Raw genomic sequence first — 21,986 nt, forward strand, 5'->3', positions numbered from 1 at the left:
AAACGAAGTGGTTGCAGGCTTGTTATCCTAATGACTTCATTGACTTGCTGGAATAAGTAACTGAGTTAAGCGGTGATATAGAAACAAATATTGAGCGAATATGAAAGTGTATCATTAAAGCACGAATGTGTTCGAAGCTATGTATATTTTTCTCCCGAAACGCGTACGGTCAGTAATCTCCAGCTTGTCTCTGAGTGCTGAATAACTAATGATATTTCAGGATTGGAGCTGGAATATACAGACTTATTGAGGCTGTAACTTTCAGGCACCACACAAATGCTGTCTGCTAGGCATGTGTGCCCGGCATTGAAAACGAAGTGTACTAATGCACCTTGCTTGCTCGAAGTCACACTGACCACATTAATGAGATAGGTCTATAATGTCATACCTTATTACAACTATAGAAGTGGAAAATACCCAAGATTAGAATGGCTGAAACGGAAATCCAGTGTTTTAACCGCTACGATATTGTCTATTGCATGTATTTCCCTTACCAGAGAGCCCGCGTCTCGTGGTCGTGCGGTAGCGTTCTCGCTTCCCACGCCCGGGTTCCCGGGTTCGATTCCCGGCGGGGTCAGGGATTTTCTCTGCCTCGTGATGGCTGGGTGTTGTGTGCTGTCCTTAGGTTAGTTAGGTTTAAGTAGTTCTAAGTTCTAGGGGACTGATGACCGTAGATGTTAAGTCCCATAGTGCTCAGAGCCATTTGAACCTTACCAGAGATGCAATTACTTTTGCCTATTCCTGCGCTAACATCATGAGGAGTTAAAATTAAAAATGAAACTAATGAATGTCGTTTATTAGAAAATTAAGCTTTATTGAAATACGTGTTACAATGTTAAGGTAATACTATGCTAAAGATGAGTGTCAGGCACAAAGTGACCCTTATCATTTAGGCTTTGATGACCTCATCACCACTCCTGTGCACCACGACAGCTTCTCCAAAGTACGAATTGGGCACGTTGAACTCGAGGTCGTTGATGGGCCTGTCGAAGGGGAAGAAGGAGATCTTGGCGCCGATGTCGTCGGTGTAGGGGTTGATCCTGCTGATGGTCTTGTGCGTGAACGGTTTGATGATGACGTAGCTGCTGAGCGGCAGGCCACTGCGAGTTCCGCGGGGCAGTATCAGACCCTCGGGGTCGCCGTACTTCTTCACGAAGTCGTCCACGTAGACCTCCGAGCCGCTCTTGATGGCCGCTACGGTGCGGTGGTAGAGCTTGCTGTAGGTCAGAGGCAGTTGGCCGTAGTAGTTGAACTGCCTCGAGTTTCGCACCAGCTCGTTCTCGCCCTTTTTCACTGAAACAGAAAGTGAAATTTTATGAATATATACATTCCCCCCAAACTACAATAAAATTTGACTTCCATGAAGTTTTGTTTTCAGTTACGGATAAATATCTTGTACAATAAATATTCTGTGCTATTGGAAACTTTCCTATCAGATATCGACAAGGGCAAAACATTTTATATACGTCGTAGGTATTTTATTTGTGTTGTGTACATAGTTCCGCGTTGTCAGCGCGTACACAACTTTCCCAATAGAGCGTGCCCCGCTAAGCACAACAGCGCAGGCGCAGCGCTCGTCCATCTCCGCACTACGAGATGGCGCTGTCTCAGAGACGGACCAAATTCTGCTTCCGCCGATCCGCGTATTAATATGTAACCCAGCCAATGAGATTGCTGCTAACACAGAACCTTTCTCCTCGCGGATCACACCCGCGCAGTGATACCTGAACGTGCGAGGTATTATAACGAGTGTACACACCTCCGATTAGTCAGTCTGCACCAGTCTGTACCAGTCTGCATTAGTCCGAATTAGTCTGCCTTAGTCTGCATTAGTCTGTACCAGTCTATAGTCAAGTTTCAGTTTGTGCCTAATAAGATTACCATATTCCTGTACATAGCCATGAAGATAAATGTATAGATACTTTGTCAAGTATCAGAGATATGTGAGAATAAGATTAACGTACCAAGACCAAAGGAACTTCAGATTGTCAATTGTAAATAGCATCCAGAATCAAGTTAAGTAAGATTTATGATTGTTATTATTTTAATAAATGTGTGTGAAAATTAATCAAGTTCTGTTTAAAGTTGGTCACCGTCAATCTGCTACTCTAAGCGGGCAAGTGGCATTTCTATCGTCTGACCTAACGGCAGAAGATAAAAACGCCACGATAAGACCACAAGATATATTGCTGACACTTGCCTACTTCGTTAGAGCGACAAGTCAAATAATCTGATGGTGTGTGTACCGTGGGTCTTACAGTATGCACACCACAATTTGTAACTATTGTGCATTGTTCGCGCAGTTGTGCTCCTATACTATGACGAGAGACAGTACTGTGGAAAGTCTTCTCTACACATTGTGTCCAGTTAATGTAAACAGTCGACGAAGTGGAGTGACCTCGTAAAAAAAAAAAAAATAAATAAATAAAAATAAAAATAAATAAATAAATAAATAAAAATCAATGCAACTGTGTGTAGATGTCGATTTAATTTCGCTGTAACTATTAATCACTGTGTATTTTTTTGGCGATCTGGGCGAATAAACTTCTGTAATAAGAACAACCGTCTTTAAATTCTGAGACCGCCTCCAATACATCTGGCAATGTCAGGTATCATCATAACTTATCACACTGTTTACGGCCCATAGAAGCAAGAATAAACCCTCGATTCTTTAAAGAATCCAACTCCTATATGTAAAACAGCTTCAAATTTCAGATTACTTTACAATGTAAGAATGTGTGTTGAATATCTGACATTGAGTCTTTAGGCGAGAAAATGTTTAGAAAAGATTTAAAATTGTGTTTAAACTTTCTTGGACGTCGCTAAGTGCTGTCTTTGTCAGTCACTAGATCAGTGTATAGTTGGTAATTTGGGGTCCATTGGAAGCAAAACTTGGTGTTTCACGACTCTCAATATTTTTGACGTCGTAGCTCACTAAAAAAGTGGCTCTGAGCACTATGGGACTTTCAGTCCCCTAGAACATAGAACTACTTAAACCTAACTAACCTAAGAACATCACACACATCCATGCCCAAGGCAGGATTCGAACTTGCGACTGTAGCAGTCGCGCGGTTCCGGACTGAAGTGCCTAGAACCGCTCGGCCACTACGGCCGGCCGTAGCTCATTAGCTATACGTCGTACAGTGATGTAAATTTGCAGATACATTCAGTGATATGCGTGGATATTGCGTGCTAAATGTATTGCGAACAGAGCCAGCAGTGAAGAAGTTATAAATTAAAACGTCACATCTGATGTTGAAGTTTTGCTGCATTGAACATCGTAACTGTAATGTGCGATAAAGTTAATCCCTTTCGCTATTTTGTGTATCAGCAAGAAAAAGTTTCCGAATGGTTGCAACTTACGTATAAAGTTTTTTGTCAGCCACTAAATGCTCTCATTCTCAGTTCTAGATGGATACAGTGTGGATAACTTGAGCGCCACAGGCTACACTGGCTCAAGAAAGCTAGACAGTTTCCAAATTTAGTGCCTGAATTACTGCGATAATATGTAAACCTAAGATTATACTTCTTAATGACTAGTTTATGACACAATATTAAGTTTTTAAATTCGATTATTAATTATATGAAATACTGAAAATTATTCACTGCAGATTATTTTAGTCGTTTGCTAAGATATAAATTGGTGTGGAGCGTTCCTTTATAAGGAGGGGGGAACGTGGACGATAAACGGGTCACATAATAAGGAAATACAAGATTTTGAAGTGTGGTTCTACAGAACAATTTTGAAAACTGAATGGGTAGACTGAGTAACTAATAAGCAGGTATTAAATTTGATGGGTGGAACAAAGAACTTTGTGGCAAAACTAGAACAAAAGAAGGTATCGGTTCATAGGAAACACCTTGAACCATCAGGGAATAGTGAATTTCGTAATGGTGGGAGATGGAGGAGGGGCGGAGGGGGGGAGGTGTAGTTGTAGAGGTAGTCAAAGATATGGATACAGTAGGCTGGTTGAAATGGGCGTAGGCCGGTGCAGTAGATATGGACAGCTTTACCTAGCGTGGAGAATTTCAACGAAACAGTCTTCGGACTGAAGACCAGAGTAATAACACTAGCGTCTCCGGTCGCTTCTGATTCGTTTTGTGATGTAGTGGAGAGAGCCACCTAGGTTTCCCAGGTACAGGTACATTTGCACGCAGTATTTGGTGCCGAAACGTTTGTTAACCCCGTGCCCCAGACACACCTAAAATCATTTCTAAATGTCCGCGTGCTTAGCTGGGTGGTAACGTGCTCGCCTTTCATGCAATCGGGCCCGGGTTCGACTCCCCACCAGGTTGGAGATTTTCTCCGCCCGTAGCCTCGATGCACTTGGTGGCCGAACTTCTCTGGATGGCGCCTCCATGCCAACGATGCCAATCACTCATATCTAGTTTTCTTCATTTATAAATCACATAAAGCTTTTTATGACTTGCTTAATTGATGATTCCGGTATGAAACCAACAAACTGATGCACCCGAAAGAAGGAACTGTGTGCTCGAGGTGTGGAAATTTGTCGCGAAATCACGTTTTTTGTGGTCAGATTGACTGCCAAGTACAGCTTTCTACAGATTGAGTGCCAAGTATAACTGTGAAATACTAGTGTGACTTTAGGTTAAAATCAACAGTCGATATGACAATAAATTTGTTGATTTACCGATTTCGGTTTATGTTAAAACCATGTTCAGAATATTGACAGTGTGTGATCGTGGTATCACCAGAACACCGAGGAGCCGCCACCACCACAGCACCAGCCATAGGGGGCCAAAAATTCTGAAGATGGCTTTAACATAAACCGAAATCGGTAAATCAACAAATATTATGGTCATCTCTACTGTTGATTTTAACCTAAATATAGCAACAGATACCTGCACTTCATTGATAATGTTGTCTAAATTCATGAACTGGTATGACTGATAGAAGGAAATAGATAATTTGTTTTTGTATGTAGTTGAAGTTAGATTTTTGAAACTGTCGAGAACTAATATCGTATATTGAGTCTGGTATCTCTCACGGTTACGAAATGCTGAAAATGCATACTCTTGGAATGAGAAGAATAGAATCGACACATTTTTACATAATGGTAGCTAATTTTAAAAACTAGGGCGGGCACAACTAAAGTAATTATACATAACTGTATGACCATCAGTATAGAGGTGTTTATAGGTCCAACAGCAAGCAGTAGCTGCATTTACTGGAGTCGTTTAGAGACTCACACAATGGGTTTCGCTACTTTTAAATTGCGTCTTCTGGTGTATATCCATACAAAAATTTTATTCTTTGATACATCCTTGTTTAAATCTATTCACTTAGTACTTTAAGATGTCTCAGGTGACTTCATTTCACCATTACAAAGTATTATTTTGTAAAAGTTTTCTATTCAGATATACACTGGATGATGCAATTTAAAAGTTGTGAAACCGGTTGTGTGAGTCTCTAAACGACTTCAATAAATACAGGTTCTGCGGAATGTTGGAATTTTACGTTTTAGTAGTTTGATCACCTGTTATTTTATTATATGGTCTATCAATTATGTATTTTACGTAGTAAATATATTTTCTTACTTATATTACTTGTGGAGCAACATCTAAAAGTCATCGTTAGTGGGATATTTAACGGGAATGTAACTGCGCGATTCTATTATCAGTTTCATTATTTGCTCTTGAAAATCAGCGTCATACACTGAATTACCTCATCTCGTGATCACTGATTATGTAACATAATCGTTTTGTTAACCGGTTCAATAAACTTACGTTTGAAGACGAATGAGTCAGTGTAGAGCATGTTGTGCCTCTTCTCGTTGGGGGTCAGCTCCTTGCCGTAGACGTCGTAGCGGGGGCCTAAGAAGAAGCGCACGAACACGTCGATGTCCTTGTCACTGGTGACCTTGATGTGGTAGTTGAACGGCTTGTGTGTCAGCCGCTGCGTGCGGGCGACCACATTCAGCTTGGCGCCTTCCTCCAAGCTTTCGACCGGAATAGCGTTATTCAGCTCGAAATCGTAGTCGTCGAAGTACGTCACCAGCTTGTCGACGGTCAGGCTCTCGACTTTCACACCAGGCAGCAGCAGCTGGAAAGAAAACGGGTTGTGTCATCCAGGCGGAAACCGTGCCATCTTCCTCCTCTGGCACCTTGTACTGTGTGCTTTACGGCAGTTCCACCTCTGTCTAGTAAACTACAACAATTACGTGAAGCGGAAAATGAAATTTTGTGTATTTAGGAAATTTAAGCAAACCAACTGCGCATTCCGTGAGGAAAATATTACTGGTACGCGTTCTTGAGCTACATGAGCCTGTGTTATGCATAGCAATAATATACGAATTCTTAGAAGACAAAGAAATGCTGTCAAGCAACTACAAGTAGGATAAAATAGTAGATTATCGCGTCGTGTGTGGGCTAGGTAGTAATGTATCACGATACGATCTAATGGCCTTCATGAATTGCCCAAGTCGACATTCCTGCGAAGTTGTTTTGGAAAGACAAAAAGAACAACAAACACAAACCTCGATGGTCAGGCTGACATCTGATATATGTCCACCCCTCCCTATTGCACTATTCCTAACTTTACCGTCCACTGTGACTAAAGTCATCTGTAGGAAGCAACTTGTTAGTAAGCAATTTTACTTTTCTCTGGCAATCCGATCGATTAAAATCAGTTTCTTTGGGTTATAAAACCTGATATATAATGTAATAAAATATAATAGAACACTGGTACTACTACAGTATAAATCTCTTTCGCCGATATAGCTGATAACTTTTAGGGGAATAGTTGCTTATACATTTAATGGCCTAATTTATGTTGGAATATGTGCAGAACAGCGAAAAGTTACAGACAGATAAGTTTTTGTGGCTGCACTGTTTATAGAAGTTCAATAGCAGTACGTATAATAACACATATCACCTATTTGCATGATGTTTACAAGTAACTCGAACCAGAAGAAATGATTAGGCACTGCTATACATTACTAGTAAAAGGTATTAAAAATTCAGATAGGTGGGATCATATTACATTAGGTGTTGTGTTTTAATTGCTCTGGTGTTGTACGCATATCGGGATAGTGTCAGCATTGAGGTAGTAACTGCAATGCGATATGCTTTTTTTCGCATGTCAGTGAATCTCGCAGGACAATGATGCAGAATTCAGCACTGTAAATTGAGTATGTCGTCTACAATGGTGGTGATTACGACGGTGCTGAAATTTCGTAACTGGCATGGACTGGCTTACATTTACAAATGCATAATGTGTGTTTGTGTTGTGACACTTGATAGCAAAAACTCAGTATAGGTCATAACACTTCTCTCATACTTTCTTTGGACAACGAACTGAAATCTATGTTTTTACAGCTGAAAGGAACTGGAACTAAGGGGGGCGCAGAAAGCGATGCGCAGAAAGCAACGTGTTTTCTCAGTTGTGCGCATGACGTCACGGTGGAAGCAGCTGTGCCAAACAGTACACAGTTCGAATTGTGTGTGATTGTTTTTTCTTGTGTTGTTTTGTGTTTGAAGGAGTATTTTGATTGAGTTCTTTCTTCTGAGGTACTCAGTCAACAGCGGAAACATTCGGAATTCGGGAGTGTTAACGGTTTTTGCTGTAATTGATATTTGATTCGGAACTGAAATAGTTAGCGATAGTGAACAGCGGGATCAACATTGTGTTCGCCAGCTCTATAATTTATGGTTCGTCCTGTGAAATTCTTAATGGAGAATCTACAAGTGAGTCAGAAAATTAATTTTTACAATGCCAGTCTGTGCTGTTACGGGCTGTTTTTCCTACAACCGAAGCACAAAGGGAACTAACGTAATGTATCACAGTTTCCCGCGTAATGAAACATTACAAAAACTATGATTGTCGAAATGTTGTAGGAAAGACAGTGTAAATGTAGCGCATGCACGAATATGTTCTCGCCATTTCGCAGAAATAGATTACTTATGGGATTTACAGCCTGAATTGCTTAATTTGCCCCGAAAAAGAATGCGCAAGCCAGACGCAGTTCCTTCGTGCAATTTGCCGTGCAGTAGTGCGACTGTCAAAGTGCCATCCGCAACAGAAGAGAGAACCAAACGGTATGAGAAACGAGAACCACATAAGAGATCTCTGGAAACTCTGGAAAAGCTGTCACCAAATAAGAGTAATGATAATAAGAGCACATGTACAGATGACAGTTTTTTTTTCAGACACAGATAAAGTTACTTTGATGAATACTATAGCGGCTTTAGAAAGAAGGAATGCTGTTCTTACAAACAAGTGTGTGCAACTTCGAGCCCTTAAGTAAATTCATTTCAATGCGATTAAATGAATAGTTTCTGATTTATTTGAGCCAACGTTTCGAATTTCAAGTGTGTGTCAGTGTGGTTGTGATCTGATATTTTGCCGATGTGTGAGGCATAAACTGCGAAAGAATATAACTCATCAGTTTTAACTGTAATATTTTAGCAGCAGAAAACCAGTTTAGACATCTCAATTCTGGTATAAACAAAATCTTCCGCCAAAAACTTTACGTAAACGCGCATGCCGTGTCGTCTGCTTGTGAGCGCTTGCTTCCACGCTGACGTCACTAGGCCAGCCAGTGGCAGAGCAGAGCGCTTACTGCCCAACCTTATTATTTAGTAACGTTGCTGGAACTGTTACATTCTTCAGCTCTATTGCCCCATTTTACCAATAAACCTTAACTGTCATAAGATCTATCACTGCGTTTGAGCATGTAAATAATGAACTATACTGAGACTGTTTCGGGCAACAGCCTACGACAATTGTAATAATCTAGGAACCGCACTTGTGTAGTTTAAGACTATTTTGTGTCGTACCTGTTCTACTGGATGAGGTCCGAGCCTCTCCTTAAACTGATCAAGGATAGAGGCAACTCGCGCAGCAACCTTGTAGAAGGCGGGGTTGCTGAAGGAAGAGGCTGGGGTGACGCTCTAGAAGAGAAAAAAAAACATAGTCTAAGAAAACAGGCACTGACTCGGAGAATGGCATTCCACAGCAAATAGACAGGCATTAAACCGGTACTTACGCCTGGTCCGGCAGCGAGAGACAGGAGGCTTCTGTAGAACGAGCCGTAGTACTCCTTGTTGATGGAGTCCGCATTGCCTTCCACAATTCTTCCAAGGATCTCAATGCTGAGAGGGTCATTCAGTGAGTATCTTGTGAAGTTGCTCTGAAGAGAGAAAATGTTTTACTCGCCACTGGAACGTACAGTCCAACATATCAAATAAGGGTTCTGTCTTTGGACTTACGTCAAATACAAATCCTTTATCGATGGCTTCACGAAGCCTCTTCTCCAGCGTGCTCACGTACTGCACGAGGGGACCCTGAGGGACGACTCCGTTGATGGGCTTCGTGTAGTCGATGGGCTCTACGTCTGGGAGGTGGTTCGACAGCCTCTCCAGGTTGTACCTGCCGACGATGGCCTTGATGCCATAGTAGAATTGGTCTCCGCGGCGTGTGTAGTTGGCCTGGTTATACTCCGGCATCTTGGCCCAGAAGGGGTAGCGGTAGTGCATGAAGTCCAGGTAGGCGTTGAGGCCTATGTCCTCAGTATAGTACGAGACCAGCTCATCGGCGTTGCGAGCGAACGGCTGCCCGCTGTAGTTGACGCGGATCACGTAAGGGTTCTCCTTGTTGAAGGCCTTGCCTGTTGGATAGCGGAACGAGGACTGTCTGATTTATTTACGGACAAATATGTTAATAGCTAATTTTGCAATAGAGAAGAGGTGAGGAGGTTTTTCGCCAAATCGGTGAGGAGAGGAAAATGTGGGAGACATTCTCAAGTAGGGCGGGTAGTACACAAGTTAAGACATCCCGGAATAACTTCCATGGTACTAGAGGCACATACTGAGGGCAATAACTGTAGTTGAAGAAACAAGTTTTAATCTATCCGGCCGGCCGCGGAGGTCTAGCTGTTCTAGGCGCTCAGTCCGGAACCGCGGGACAGCTACGGTCGCAGGTTCGAATTCTGCCTCGGGCATGGATGTGGGTAATGTCCTTAGGTTAGTTAGGTTTAATTAGTTCTAAGTTCTAGGCGACTGATGACCTCAGAAGTTAAGTCGCATAGTGCTCAGAGCCATTTGAACCATTTTTTTAATATCCAACAAACTACTGAGGACTTTGATGCAACTACTAATCTGAGATGAATAGTCTGGTACAAGAGAGGAATTCGTAGCACCTCATTATACCAGAAAGTAGATCACAAAAAGTGTAGTGGGTACTGCGACAACCAATTGTATGTAGGCTGTTTAGGTTTCTATGTTGGTAACGCCACGTAGCGCTCTGTATGAAAATCATTGACTGTGCTGCGTGCAGTCTGTGGCTGATTTGCTTTGTTGGAATATTTGCTATTGTAGTGTTGGGCAGGTGGATGTGAACAGCGCGTAGCGTTACGCAGTTGGAGGTGAGCCGCCAGCAGTGGTGGATGTGGGGAGAGAGTTGGCAGAGTTTTGAGCGCGGACGATCTGGACGTGTGTCCGTCAGAAAAAGGACATTTGTAAGACTGGATGTCATGAACTGATATATATATTATGACTTTTGAACACTATTAAGGTAAATACATTGTTTGTTCTCCATCAAAATCTCTCGTTTGCTATGCCTCTCAGTAGTTAGAATCTTTTATTTATCTGGCAGTGTTGGCGGTCGCTGTATTGCAGTAGTTTGCGTAACGAAGATTTTTGTGAGGTAAGTGATTGATGAAATGTATAGGTTATTGTTACTCTGGGCCATTCTTTTGTAGGGATTATTGAAAGTCAGATTACGTTGCCCTAAAAATATTGTGTGCCAGTTTAGTGTTGATGAGAATAAGTACAGAGAGAAATGTCTGACTACGTTCAGTTTTGCTCAGCTGTTTGAAAATCAAATAACGTAAGATGTTTACCAGCACAGTAATTCATAAATTTTCCAAAGGGTAAGTTTCACAATTATTAACCGGCATGGTCCAACACCGAATAGAAACAATTAAACTTTTGAAAGGAGTCAGCGAAGAACTACTTATAACTGGGTTGATGCCATCTGAAGTGCCACAGGACCATCAATGGAGGATATTTTCATGACACGCAATGTTTTCGTGCTTTGTTATCGTTTTGCAGCATAGACTCGGACCTTTCACGGTTGGGGAAAGATGTTGCCTGTGTTATTTCGAAACTTACAGCCCCAGCATTTGTTATAATTGCTGCAGGACCAATCAAATATAATGTGGATGCCGGGGCAAGTATTTGACATTCTTTTGTACTGAGTCCGAGTCTATTGAAATAATCACTGCGTCACCTATGGGGGCACGGATTGGCTGCCACTTTTGTTATATTAATAACGGACGAGTTAAAAAAATAAAGAGAAATATTTTAGAGATGTCAACTGTGTGACTATATGTGTTAGACGTCATTAGAAATTTCGAAAAATATGGAATTTTCATTTACGTTTATAAATAGTAAAGTACATTGGGCTCGCCACACAGATGGCGGCATAGGCGGCAGCCCTTATAGAGTATTGAGCATCAACTGAATTGAGTTTGGCATTCGAAGCACATGAACTGCAGCCTTGTTCTAATGTATGAACTATTGCAATGAAAAGAATTATTTAGGCTTATTAAAATTTTTCTCTTATTATTCTCTCACTGCATATGTTAGTTGTTTGGAACGGTTTTATTAGTTAGATCACTAACATCGGCCAATAACGAGACATAATCCGAGTTTCTGAGACCTACGTAACTTACTTCGCATGACGTCGCTAAAGCGCCGAGATATTTCGATGAAAAGATAAGATAAGAGAGCTATACGTTTCGACATTGACATTACACTTACTTTCAGTAATTGCTCGATACCTTTAGGAACATTTGTTACGTGGGAAAGCTTTAATCGAAATGTCCTACAGCCTGATCTGTATGTCTGTGAGACGAGAAGCGTCTGTCTGTGTAGATCTACTTACTCTCGAAACCACTATCAAGTGCATGGCAGAGACTACTTTGAAGTGTACAGAATGTAGGGTTACTTCCCATCGCTTATAGACCGCAAGAAGAATGATAGTTTAAATGCGTCATGTTTTTTGTTATTGGTCTGATCTTGTGTTCCCGATCCCTACGGAAGCGACCCGCAGGAGGCAGAAAACTATATTCAGATTTTTCTCTCAGTCTCATTACTGACACTTTGTAAGCAGGGCTTCGCGGGGTAATTGGGTCTATCTTCAGACAATTTAGGTTATCAGAATTCCCATCATGCTGTCCCCGCGTACTTAATAAAATACTATAAGTGCAGAAAAAATGGTTTAGATGGCTCTCAACGCTATGGGAATTAACATCTGAGGCCATCAGTCCCCTAGAATTTAGAGCTACTTAAACCTATATAAACTAATGACATCGCACACATCCATACCCGAGGCAGGATTCGAACCTGCGACCGTAGAGGCCGCGCGGTTGCAGACTGAAGCGCCTAGAACCGCTCGGCCACATCGGCTGAATGTAAGCGTAGAGATGTGCTGTACAAATGTTTACAATGTGATGAACTGCGTGGCTGGAGAATGAAGAAGTGTTGTGTGGTACCTTGCAGGGCGGCTTCCCACGCCTCCTTGATGACGTCAGGGCTGACGTACAGGTGCGGGTACAGCTCATAGAAGGGGGGCAGCACCACGTCGAAGAGGTCCTCGCGGTGCAGCTTGGCCACGTTGAGAGCGTACACGAACAGGCCCTCGTTCAGGTGGTCCCTGGCCCACACGGACGTCTGGAAACCAGCAACACTGATTTAGGCAATTGTATTATGCAACCATCACTATCTACGTTCACACTCCGGTAACCACTGTTGGGCGTCCAGCCGAAAGTATCAAGTTTGCGATTAGCATTTACAAAAACCTTCAAGAGTTAAATGTATAAAAATGAATATTTGGAATGGCAGATACGTTAAAAGTATCACCATAGTTCACAGTGCACCTCAAAAACCAGAAATAATAGACGTTTATTATATGCGACTGAATTAATGTATCTGGTAGAGCCTCTACGAATTACTTTCCTAATTCAACTAAAGAACTGAAAATAACCAAGAAACTGAAACGATGATAAAATGAAACTCCAATATGGCATCCTTCATAAAGTTTTTCCATCACCCTAATGTTCATGCTGTACTCGGAAAAGTAACACTTGTGACTCGTATAAATGATTTTAAGTTTTCGTGCTAGACAAATTTTTAACCAGTAAATTAAAATTGCTGGAAGCAAACGATACTTTTAGTACTACGCACTGCAGTGACTGAAGAACATGGAGAGGCTAAGAAGAAAAAGGTCAGGTCACTCACACACTAACTCTCTCTCTCTCTCTCTCTCTCTCTCTCTCTCTCTCTCTCTCACACACACACACACACACACACTACACTTAAAGCATGCGTGCGGTCTTTGCAGTGTTGTGCCTTACACACTATTAGGAACTTCTTTTTTCCTCTTCTTCTTTTTTTCTGACTGCTTTGATGCGGCCCGCCACGAATTCCTTTCCTGTCCCAACTTCTTCATCTCAGAGTAGCACCTGCAACCTACGTCCTCAATCATTTACTGCATGTATTCCAGTCTCTGCCTTCCTCTACCGTTTTTGCCCCCTACATTTCCCTCTAGTACCATGGAAGTCCTTCCCTGGTGTCTTGACAGATGTCCTACTAACTTGTCCCTTCTCCTCGGCAGTGTTTTCCACATATTGCTTTCCTCTGCGATTCTGTGCAGAACCTCCTAATTCCTTACCTTAACGGTCTACCTAATTTTCAATATTCGTGTATAGATCACATCTCAACTGCTTCTATGTGCTTGTGTTCAGGTTTTCTCACAGTCCATGTTTCACTACCATACAATGCTGTGCTGCAAGCGTACATTCTCATAAATTTCTTCCTCAAATTAAGGACTATGTTTGCCACTAGTAGACTTCTCTTGTCCAGGAATGCCCTTCTTGACAGTGCTAGCCTGCTTTTGATGTACTCCTTCCTCCGTTCGTCATTGGCTATTTTACTGCCTAGGTAGCAGAATTCCTTAACTTCATCTACTTCGTGTCCATCAATCCTGATATTAAGCTTCTTCCTGTTCTCATTTGTACAACTTCTCATTACTTTCGCCTTCTTCGATATACTCTCAGTCCATATTCTGTACTCATTAGACTGCTCATTCCATTCAGCACATCCTGTAATTCTTCTTCACTTTCAGTCAGGCTAGCTACTACCAACGATAAACTTAGTTACGTTTCTGTTAGGTACACTGAACCTCTAATAAGCCACTAAAAACTCTCAGAAAATGGATACCAGAAGAGTTGCACTACGTTACTCGAAACCCGTCCATCTGTTACCTATGTATTACTACTCGGTACCGATCTGTCTCTTACGCTTCATAGACATAGCCACAAGAGTAAACTATCAGTGAGATGTTTACAAAATATCTTTCCTAATGCATCAGGCTAACCTAGAAGTTTAACGAGCACAAATTAGTGACACAGTGTTAGACAGTCGAGACCTACCACAAAAATCTTTATCAACGTCAGTGTGCACCGTTATTCGTAATATCGAGTGAAATAGATTTTAGTGTCCAACTGAAATACCATTCTAGAAAAAGCGGACCACTTTAAGATGCCTTTCATTCCACAGGACAAACCAAAAGCATACTTATTCAATAATCACATTTCGCTACACACTGCATTTTCTTTACCTTGTAAAAAGTCTCAAAGTCATTCGCCTGGTACAAAAGGTCGACAAGGGCCTTGGCCTGAATCTGGTCAAGCTTGTTGTAGATGGAGAACGGTTCCCCGCGCTGCTTGAAGTAGCCGTGAGTGTAGTAATTCACGAACTTCTTCACGAGTTCTGGATCCTGCAAAGGGGAGTCAGAAACAGTACTTCAGTATAACTTATCGCAACGACGACAAAATACATGAAATCAGTATATTCAAAGAGTGTAGTCACAAGCTGTACGTTAAAGTTTGATTTACTTTGAAGTTGTTGACATTCTCTTCAAGATTGAAGGTTTCCGAAATCTTCTTCTGCTCGGGGTCTACGGTGGGTTGTCCGACATGCCAGAAAACTTCTAGCAGCTTCTTCTGCCTCAGAAGGAAATCCTTGTCCGCTGCAAGGAGAAGACATTTCGTAACGTTATGTTTGTGAAAAAACTTTCTCACTACTAAGGTAAAAATTTGCCATCGGGTTTGATATACTTCATTACAGCGTGTCACTCAGGTAAATGAAATCCTATTGCTTTCCCAAAACCTTTTCAGATTTTTCTAAATCTGCGAATGATCTACCGGCCTATTAATCTCGATAACAATGTCTTGATGGCTTTATCAAATGAAGAGAATCATTCTTTCATTACTAAGAACACTGTCCAGTTCCACTTATTATACCACTACATCTCTTGGGCTCATCACTTTCCGTCTGCGCAGTGCATTAGGTTATATGAAAAAGGTATGTCACATGCTATGACATTTCTTTGCGGCCCGAAATATTCGGTTTAATAGCAGCAACGGTATTTAAAAGTCTGGCTATTGCCTAGAAAAGCATAAATACGTGCCTCTGTTCTAAAGTGCAGGAAGTGTGTAAGAATTTTTAACGTTTACGGGCTCAAACAATGAATTACGCAGTAAAGAAAATGTTGAAAACTACAACAAATCTGTGCGAAAATCTAATGTGAAAAGCGTTTAAAATACTTCCCTAATGAGTAGCTCATTTCTAAGATCAATGGTGACAGTGATAACCACAACGATATTACCAATACATTGAGAACAGAAAAAATTGTGGAGAAGCTAATACTTCTTTTTTCAAGTGCACTGTCGTAGAAATATTGATGTGTGAGTTAAATCGCCACATCACAATCAAAGACAAATTAAGGCGACATGGAATATCTAATGTGATTGTTGCTTCACTGGCAACAAAACTTACATGGCAGCAGAGAGGAAAGTAATATTAAATTTGAGTTAATACCATTATGAAAAACGTAATTTATGCTTAATATCTATACTGAAATGGGGCTAATTCCTATGCTTAAGCAATTATTATCCGAAATTGCGGTAATGGGTTCTTGAAACAGGAGTGTATAGTAGTTGAAATGGAATAGTTATAAACTATTATATATCGAAGGAAAAGAGAGAAATCGCTAGAACTGATGAAAGGGTATAACTGCAGAACAGAAAATATCAAAAGAAGAGAACCTAATTTAGCTGTACAAAATTTCACCCGATGACTCTGGAGACTTTTATTCGGACAATATGTATTCAGGCAGCCGAATATTGTAACCACTTTTAAGGAGCTTTGGCATAAACATCGCACAAGCAAGAACTTCGTTCTGTGTGTGGTTCTTTGAATAAATTCCTATGTCTACATACTTCGGGCAACTACTGTGTTGTAACGCTACTTCAAACTAAAGCACAACTGCCAAGCGATATTTAGTCCTAGCATTTGGAAATCGTTCGAGTGCAGTAATGTTATGGACAGACCGCTGGTAGGAAAAGTACTACATGAATGACACTGTGTGCCTGAGTTGTTTTTAAATACAAAATACACCAGTAATGTTATGTAGTACCCCCTTTAAGGCAGATAACAACAGTGAATATATCTGCATCATTTCAAATATTAGTATCTAATTCGTTAAATTACATTCGTAATTGAGAAATTTGTTTCCATTTATGCTTATTACGACAAGTAGAATCTGATCTGTATCAGTAAGGAACATATGGGATACGAAGTGATAACATAATTTAGTTCTGTTGGCAGTGTAGGAACTCTGATATGCAAACACTTCTCAGTTTCACAAAAAATGGCTCTGAGCACTATGGGACAACTTCTAAGGTCATCAGTCCCCTAGAACTTAGAACTACTTAAACCTAACTAACCTAAGGACAGCACACAACACCCAGTCATCACGAGGCAGAGAAAATCCCTGACCCGGCCGGGAATCGAACCCGGGAACCCGGGCGTGGGAAGCGAGAACGGTACCGTACGACCACGAGCTGCGGACTTCTCAGTTTCAAGTTTGAGATTCTAAGCGAGTCTATATTCTATGCCTGTCACCGAAAGCATAACAAGAAATGCTTAGTTCGCTCTACTGAAGAGTGTTCCTTATTATAACGTGCTAAGTACTTGCACTTTTTCGACTACTGTACACGATTACTGTGTGGCCCAAGACTTGCTGTTGTATGCAGATTATTTTTTTATTTATACAGTTCCAGAATACAATTCGAATTGGGAACCTTCTTATCAGACACGACAGCCTTTAGACACTATGACAATAAGTGTTGCCAGAAAAGAAATTTTCTTACGTTAAAAGAAAGAACGTTTCATAGTTTGTCAACAGTGAAGCCATTATATATGGTGCATTAGAGTTTTAGAGAAACTGAGGATATCGGTTATCATCTTGTTGACGAATATGATTGTGGTATTACGCTGAAGACTTTTCCGTAAGTCACGTAAAACTGAAACCGTTTTGTGGCTATCGGGATTTGAACCTTACTAATATAGATTACGGTTCACTATCTTAACCAGTATTATAAGCTACTGTCTTTTCAACATTTTCATTCTATTCGATCACAATTTTTCCTTCAAAAGGTTGAAGACGGAGGTGATACTAGAAGCGTATTACGAACTGTAGACAGTCTTTCAGATAGTGAGGACCTAGTGGAAAGACTGCCTTTAATATATGTAACGTAATGTGAGAGTATTCGCAAACATTTTCAGTATAGGTTAATACGCGATTGGCAACTGGCGACTGGAATGAGACAAAACTTCCAAGCGTTTATGAGTTTCTGTCGAGGGCGGTTTAAGGTGGAGCTGCCATCCAAATCACCCTCCCCCGTGGAAGGGTAAGCTTATATTTCATGGAAACATCCTGAGGTAGTCTAATTTACGCACGAGTATTGTTCGTCATCTGATATCCTCACCAAACCGAACTGATCAGAGAGACAGACAAAATTAAAAACAAAAAACTGAACCATTTGTCACGAATTAATGCAGCCAGCGCGACTGTTTGACAGACACGCTCAATGTACAGCCGTTTACGAGAGCGACGATGTTATTTTCAGAGAGACTTACAAAATAGCGAGGGTCATGGTTACAAAGTCAGTGAAGGTGCAGCACACACTTGGCTTAAAGATCACGCTGTTACAATTTCAGGAATTTGGGCCGCATGGCCGCAGCTGAAAGCCTTTGTTCCCGCGTACCCTCTGCCTACAGAACAGCGTGATAGAGAGTGGGACTGTCAGATACAATGTAAACTACATATACACCTAAGTGACCACTCTGAAACTCATACTTAGGTGTTTGACAGAGCATTCATACAAGCACTTCCGCATTATTTTTCGACCGTTTCACACTCGAATGGCATATGGTAAAACTAAAAACCTAAATCTTACCGTGTGAGTGTTGATTTTACTTATTTCATCATGATGGTCATTTTTGTCTGCGTAGGTAGAGTCACGAAGATATTTTCGCTGTCACAGAAGAAAGTATGTGACTGAAATTTCACGAAACGATCTCTCCGCAGTGCGGATCATATGTGACACTCTGTCCGCTGTTATGTGATAATGCAAAGCAATCTGCCCTCCTTTGAACTTTTCCAGGGTCCTCCGCTAATCCTGTCTGGTAGGGATCCCATATTTTGCAGCAGTACTCCAGAAGAAGACGGACGAGCAAAGTGTTGGCAGTATCTTAAGTAGATTTGTAGCACTTTGTGAGTGTTTTGTGAAGAAAACATAGGCTTTAGTTCGCCTTTCCTTAAATACGATTGTTCCACTATAAGTTGGTCGCAACTGTAATCCCTCGGTATTTAGCTGAATTGTTAGCGTTTAGATTTGTGTAACTTATCGTGTACCCGAAATTCAACGGATTCCTTTTAGTACTCACGTGAGTGACTTCAGACTTTTCATTATTTAGAATCAACTGCCACTTTTCACATGATAGAGATTCTCTGTCTAAATAATTTTGCAGTTGTTTTTGATCTTCAGATGACTTATCTAGACGGCGAATGTCGGCATCAGCTGCAACCAATCAAAGATGGGTGCTCAGATCGTCCCCTAAATCATTCACACAAATTGGGAACAGGGGAGGGTATACAACACTTCCTTGGGGAGCGTTAGATATCACTTCTGTTTTACTCGGCAACTTTCCGTCCATTTACTACGAACTGAGGCCTTCTTGACAGGAGGTCACGAATCCTGTCGTACAACCAATGCTTCGCAGGCACGCAATTTGATTAGGCGTTGCTTGTGTGGAACGGTGCTGAAAGCCTTCTGGAAGTGTAGAAATATGGAATCAGTCTGAGATCCTGTATCGACAGTTATTATTTCGTGTGAATAAAGAGCCATTTGTGTTTCAAAAGAACGATTTTTTATTCAGTGCGTGCTGTTTATGTGTCAACAGGTCAATTTCTTCGAGGTTATTTCACAATGTTCTTACTCAGTACATGCAGGAGATGTATTCGCAGTTGCAAATACGGACAACGAGCAGATGTATAACGGAATGACGATAGTGAAAATTTATGGTGCACAGGGACTAGAAGCCGGATTTTCAACTAATGGCGAGCGGTCACCTTACCATTACGCTTTCCGAGCACGACACGGCCAGACTCATCTTCCATACGAAGTCAGTCCTGTGTCTACGAACTGCACCCGTACGCCCATTACGTGTATCCCTGTGCAGGGGAGACATTTTTAATTGAAAGTCGCTTGCCAGGTTTCGGCGGACAAATACGATATTGCAGTGCTCTGCAATGTCGTATATAACACACCACTTGTTCCAAAAGCATAGTGTAAATTGATGTCAAAAATATGGGCGTGTAATTCATCGGATCACTTTTATTTCCTTTCTTGAGTGCTTTCCGTTCGTTAGGTGTGGATCATTCCTTCCAGCGAAGGGTCGTACGTGACTGCTAAAGACCGAGCTCTTTCATTACCATACTCCGAAAGAAAGCTAGCTGGTTTACAGTCTAGATCGGTTGACTTGCTTTCATGAAGCGTCTTACCTTGCTTCGCTATGAACCGTAATTAAGTAACACCGCTTTACTGACGTTGTCATCGGTAACGTTACCATTGCTATCGCGAAACGAAAGTACCGATTGTGTCTCACCGTTGGTGTGCTTTATGTACGACCAGAATTTCCTTGGCTGATTTCGAGGCGGAGCTTCGTTGTGGAAACTATCACACTGATGTAAGGAAGGAAGATTAGGGTTTAATGACCACTCGACCACGAGATCATTAGAGACGGAGCACAAAGTCGAACTGTTTTATGGAGAGGCAAAGAAAGTGACTGTGCCCAAAGAACCACCCCGTAACTGCCTGGAACGATTTAGGGAAAATCGCGGAAAATCTAAATCTCGATGGTCAGAAGCCGATTTGAATTGGTAGCCTGCCGAGTGCGAGTCCAGCGTGCCAACCCCTGTGTCACCTCGCTCGGTATCTCACCCTTAAGTCCTCCATGTATTTTTTTTAAAAATATATTTACACGTCAAGTTCCGTAGGACCAAATTGAGGAGCAAATCTCCACTGTCATGGAACGTGTCAGTACATGAAATTACAACATAAAAGTAATAACAGATAAAAATAAATGTTCATGAACCTGAAAAATGTCAGTCCATAAGTTTAAGTAAACGCTATCAGCAACACAATAAGAATCAGCTTAATTTTTCAAGGAACTCCTCGACAGAATAGAAGGAGTGACACATGAGGAAACTCTTCGGTTTCGATTTGAAAGCGTGTGGATTACTGCTAAGATTTTTGAATTCGAGTGGCGGCTTATTGAAAATGGATGCAGCAGTATGCTGCACACCTTTTTGCACAAGAGTTAAGGAAGTCCGATCGAAATGCAGGTTTGATTTCTGCCGAGTATTAACCGAGTGAAAGCTGTTATTCATGGGAATAAATTAATATTGGTAACAAGAAACGACAGTAAGGAATATACACATTGAGAGGCCAGTGTCAAAATACGCAGACTCGTGAACAGAGGTCGACAAGAGTTTCGTGAACTCATACCACTTATTGCCGGAACCGCCCGTTTTTGAGCCAAAAATATCCTTGTAGAGTGGGAAGAGTTACTCCAAAATGTAATATCATACGACATAGGCGAATGAAAATAAGCGAAGTAGACTAATTTTTGTGTCGAATTATCGCTCACTTTTGATACCGTTCGAATAGTAAAAATGGCAGTATTACGTCTTTGAACAAGATCCTGAACGTGGGCTTTCCACGACAGCTTACTGTCTATCTGAACATCTAGAAATTTGAACTGTTCAGTTGCACTAATCATATGCCCGTTCTGTGAAATTAAAACGTCAGGATTTGTTGAATTGTGTGTTAGAAACTGTAAAAACTGAGTCTTACTGTTATTTAACGTTAGTTTATTTTTTACAAGCCAGGAACTGAGGTCATTTACTCCACTATTTGAAACCGAGCCAGTGTTGCACACAACATCCTTTACTACCAAGCTACTGTCATCAGCAAACAGAAATATTTTGGAGTTACCCGTAATGCTAGAGGGCATATCATTTATATAAATAAGGAACAGGAGCGGCCCCAACACTGATCCCTGTGGCACACCCCCACTTGACAGTACTTAGGTTAGGTAGTGGAGTGCATATATAGCTCTCAGTAGCACACATTGAAAAGTCCGCTAAACATCGTATATTAACTCGTGAAGTGCAGATGAAAGTCTGGAGACATCTGACTCGGAAAGTAAGAAACATGCGCTTTCGTTAGGAAGCAGATCTGAGTGTTGTGAGACTACGTGTACTCACCGATGACGTGCGGCTCCGGGTTGATGGTCGCCGAGGCGACGGCGGCAAGGGCGCAGAGAGCCACCAGCGTCAGTGAGGGCCTCATGTCGCAAGCTGGTCGAGTGCCCGGGTGTTCCGGCCGACCAGGCAGCGAGCGCCACTTTTATAAGGCCGCCGCCTTCGCCCCCTCCTGCGCCGCTCAAGCACACACGTGCCAACGCTGCAGGGAGATAACTCACCAAGGCCTAGCCTAGGACGGTCCTGCTTTTTTTTTTTTTTCCTTTCTGGAGTGCTGGGGTTGAAG

The 21,986-nt window shown here is 41.6% G+C and overlaps 1 protein-coding gene across 1 annotated transcript; it reads right to left on the bottom strand.

The window, feature by feature from the left end:
- Window positions 1–788: 788 nt before the first annotated feature.
- Window positions 789–21,857, bottom strand: LOC126237415 (allergen Cr-PI-like). Its single transcript, XM_049947525.1, has 9 exons — window positions 21,704–21,857; window positions 14,922–15,055; window positions 14,645–14,803; window positions 12,519–12,696; window positions 9,232–9,629; window positions 9,009–9,152; window positions 8,800–8,913; window positions 5,749–6,064; window positions 789–1,293 (listed from the first exon to the last, which is right to left on the bottom strand). The coding sequence occupies exons 1-9, from the start codon at window positions 21,786–21,788 to the stop codon at window positions 890–892; spliced, it is 1,932 nt and encodes a 643-aa protein (XP_049803482.1). The 5' UTR covers window positions 21,789–21,857; the 3' UTR covers window positions 789–889.
- Between the last annotated feature and the right edge of the window lie 129 nt (window positions 21,858–21,986).

This window comes from Schistocerca nitens, chromosome 2 (genome assembly GCF_023898315.1).
Source record: "Schistocerca nitens isolate TAMUIC-IGC-003100 chromosome 2, iqSchNite1.1, whole genome shotgun sequence".
Classification (NCBI taxonomy): domain Eukaryota; kingdom Metazoa; phylum Arthropoda; class Insecta; order Orthoptera; family Acrididae; genus Schistocerca; species Schistocerca nitens.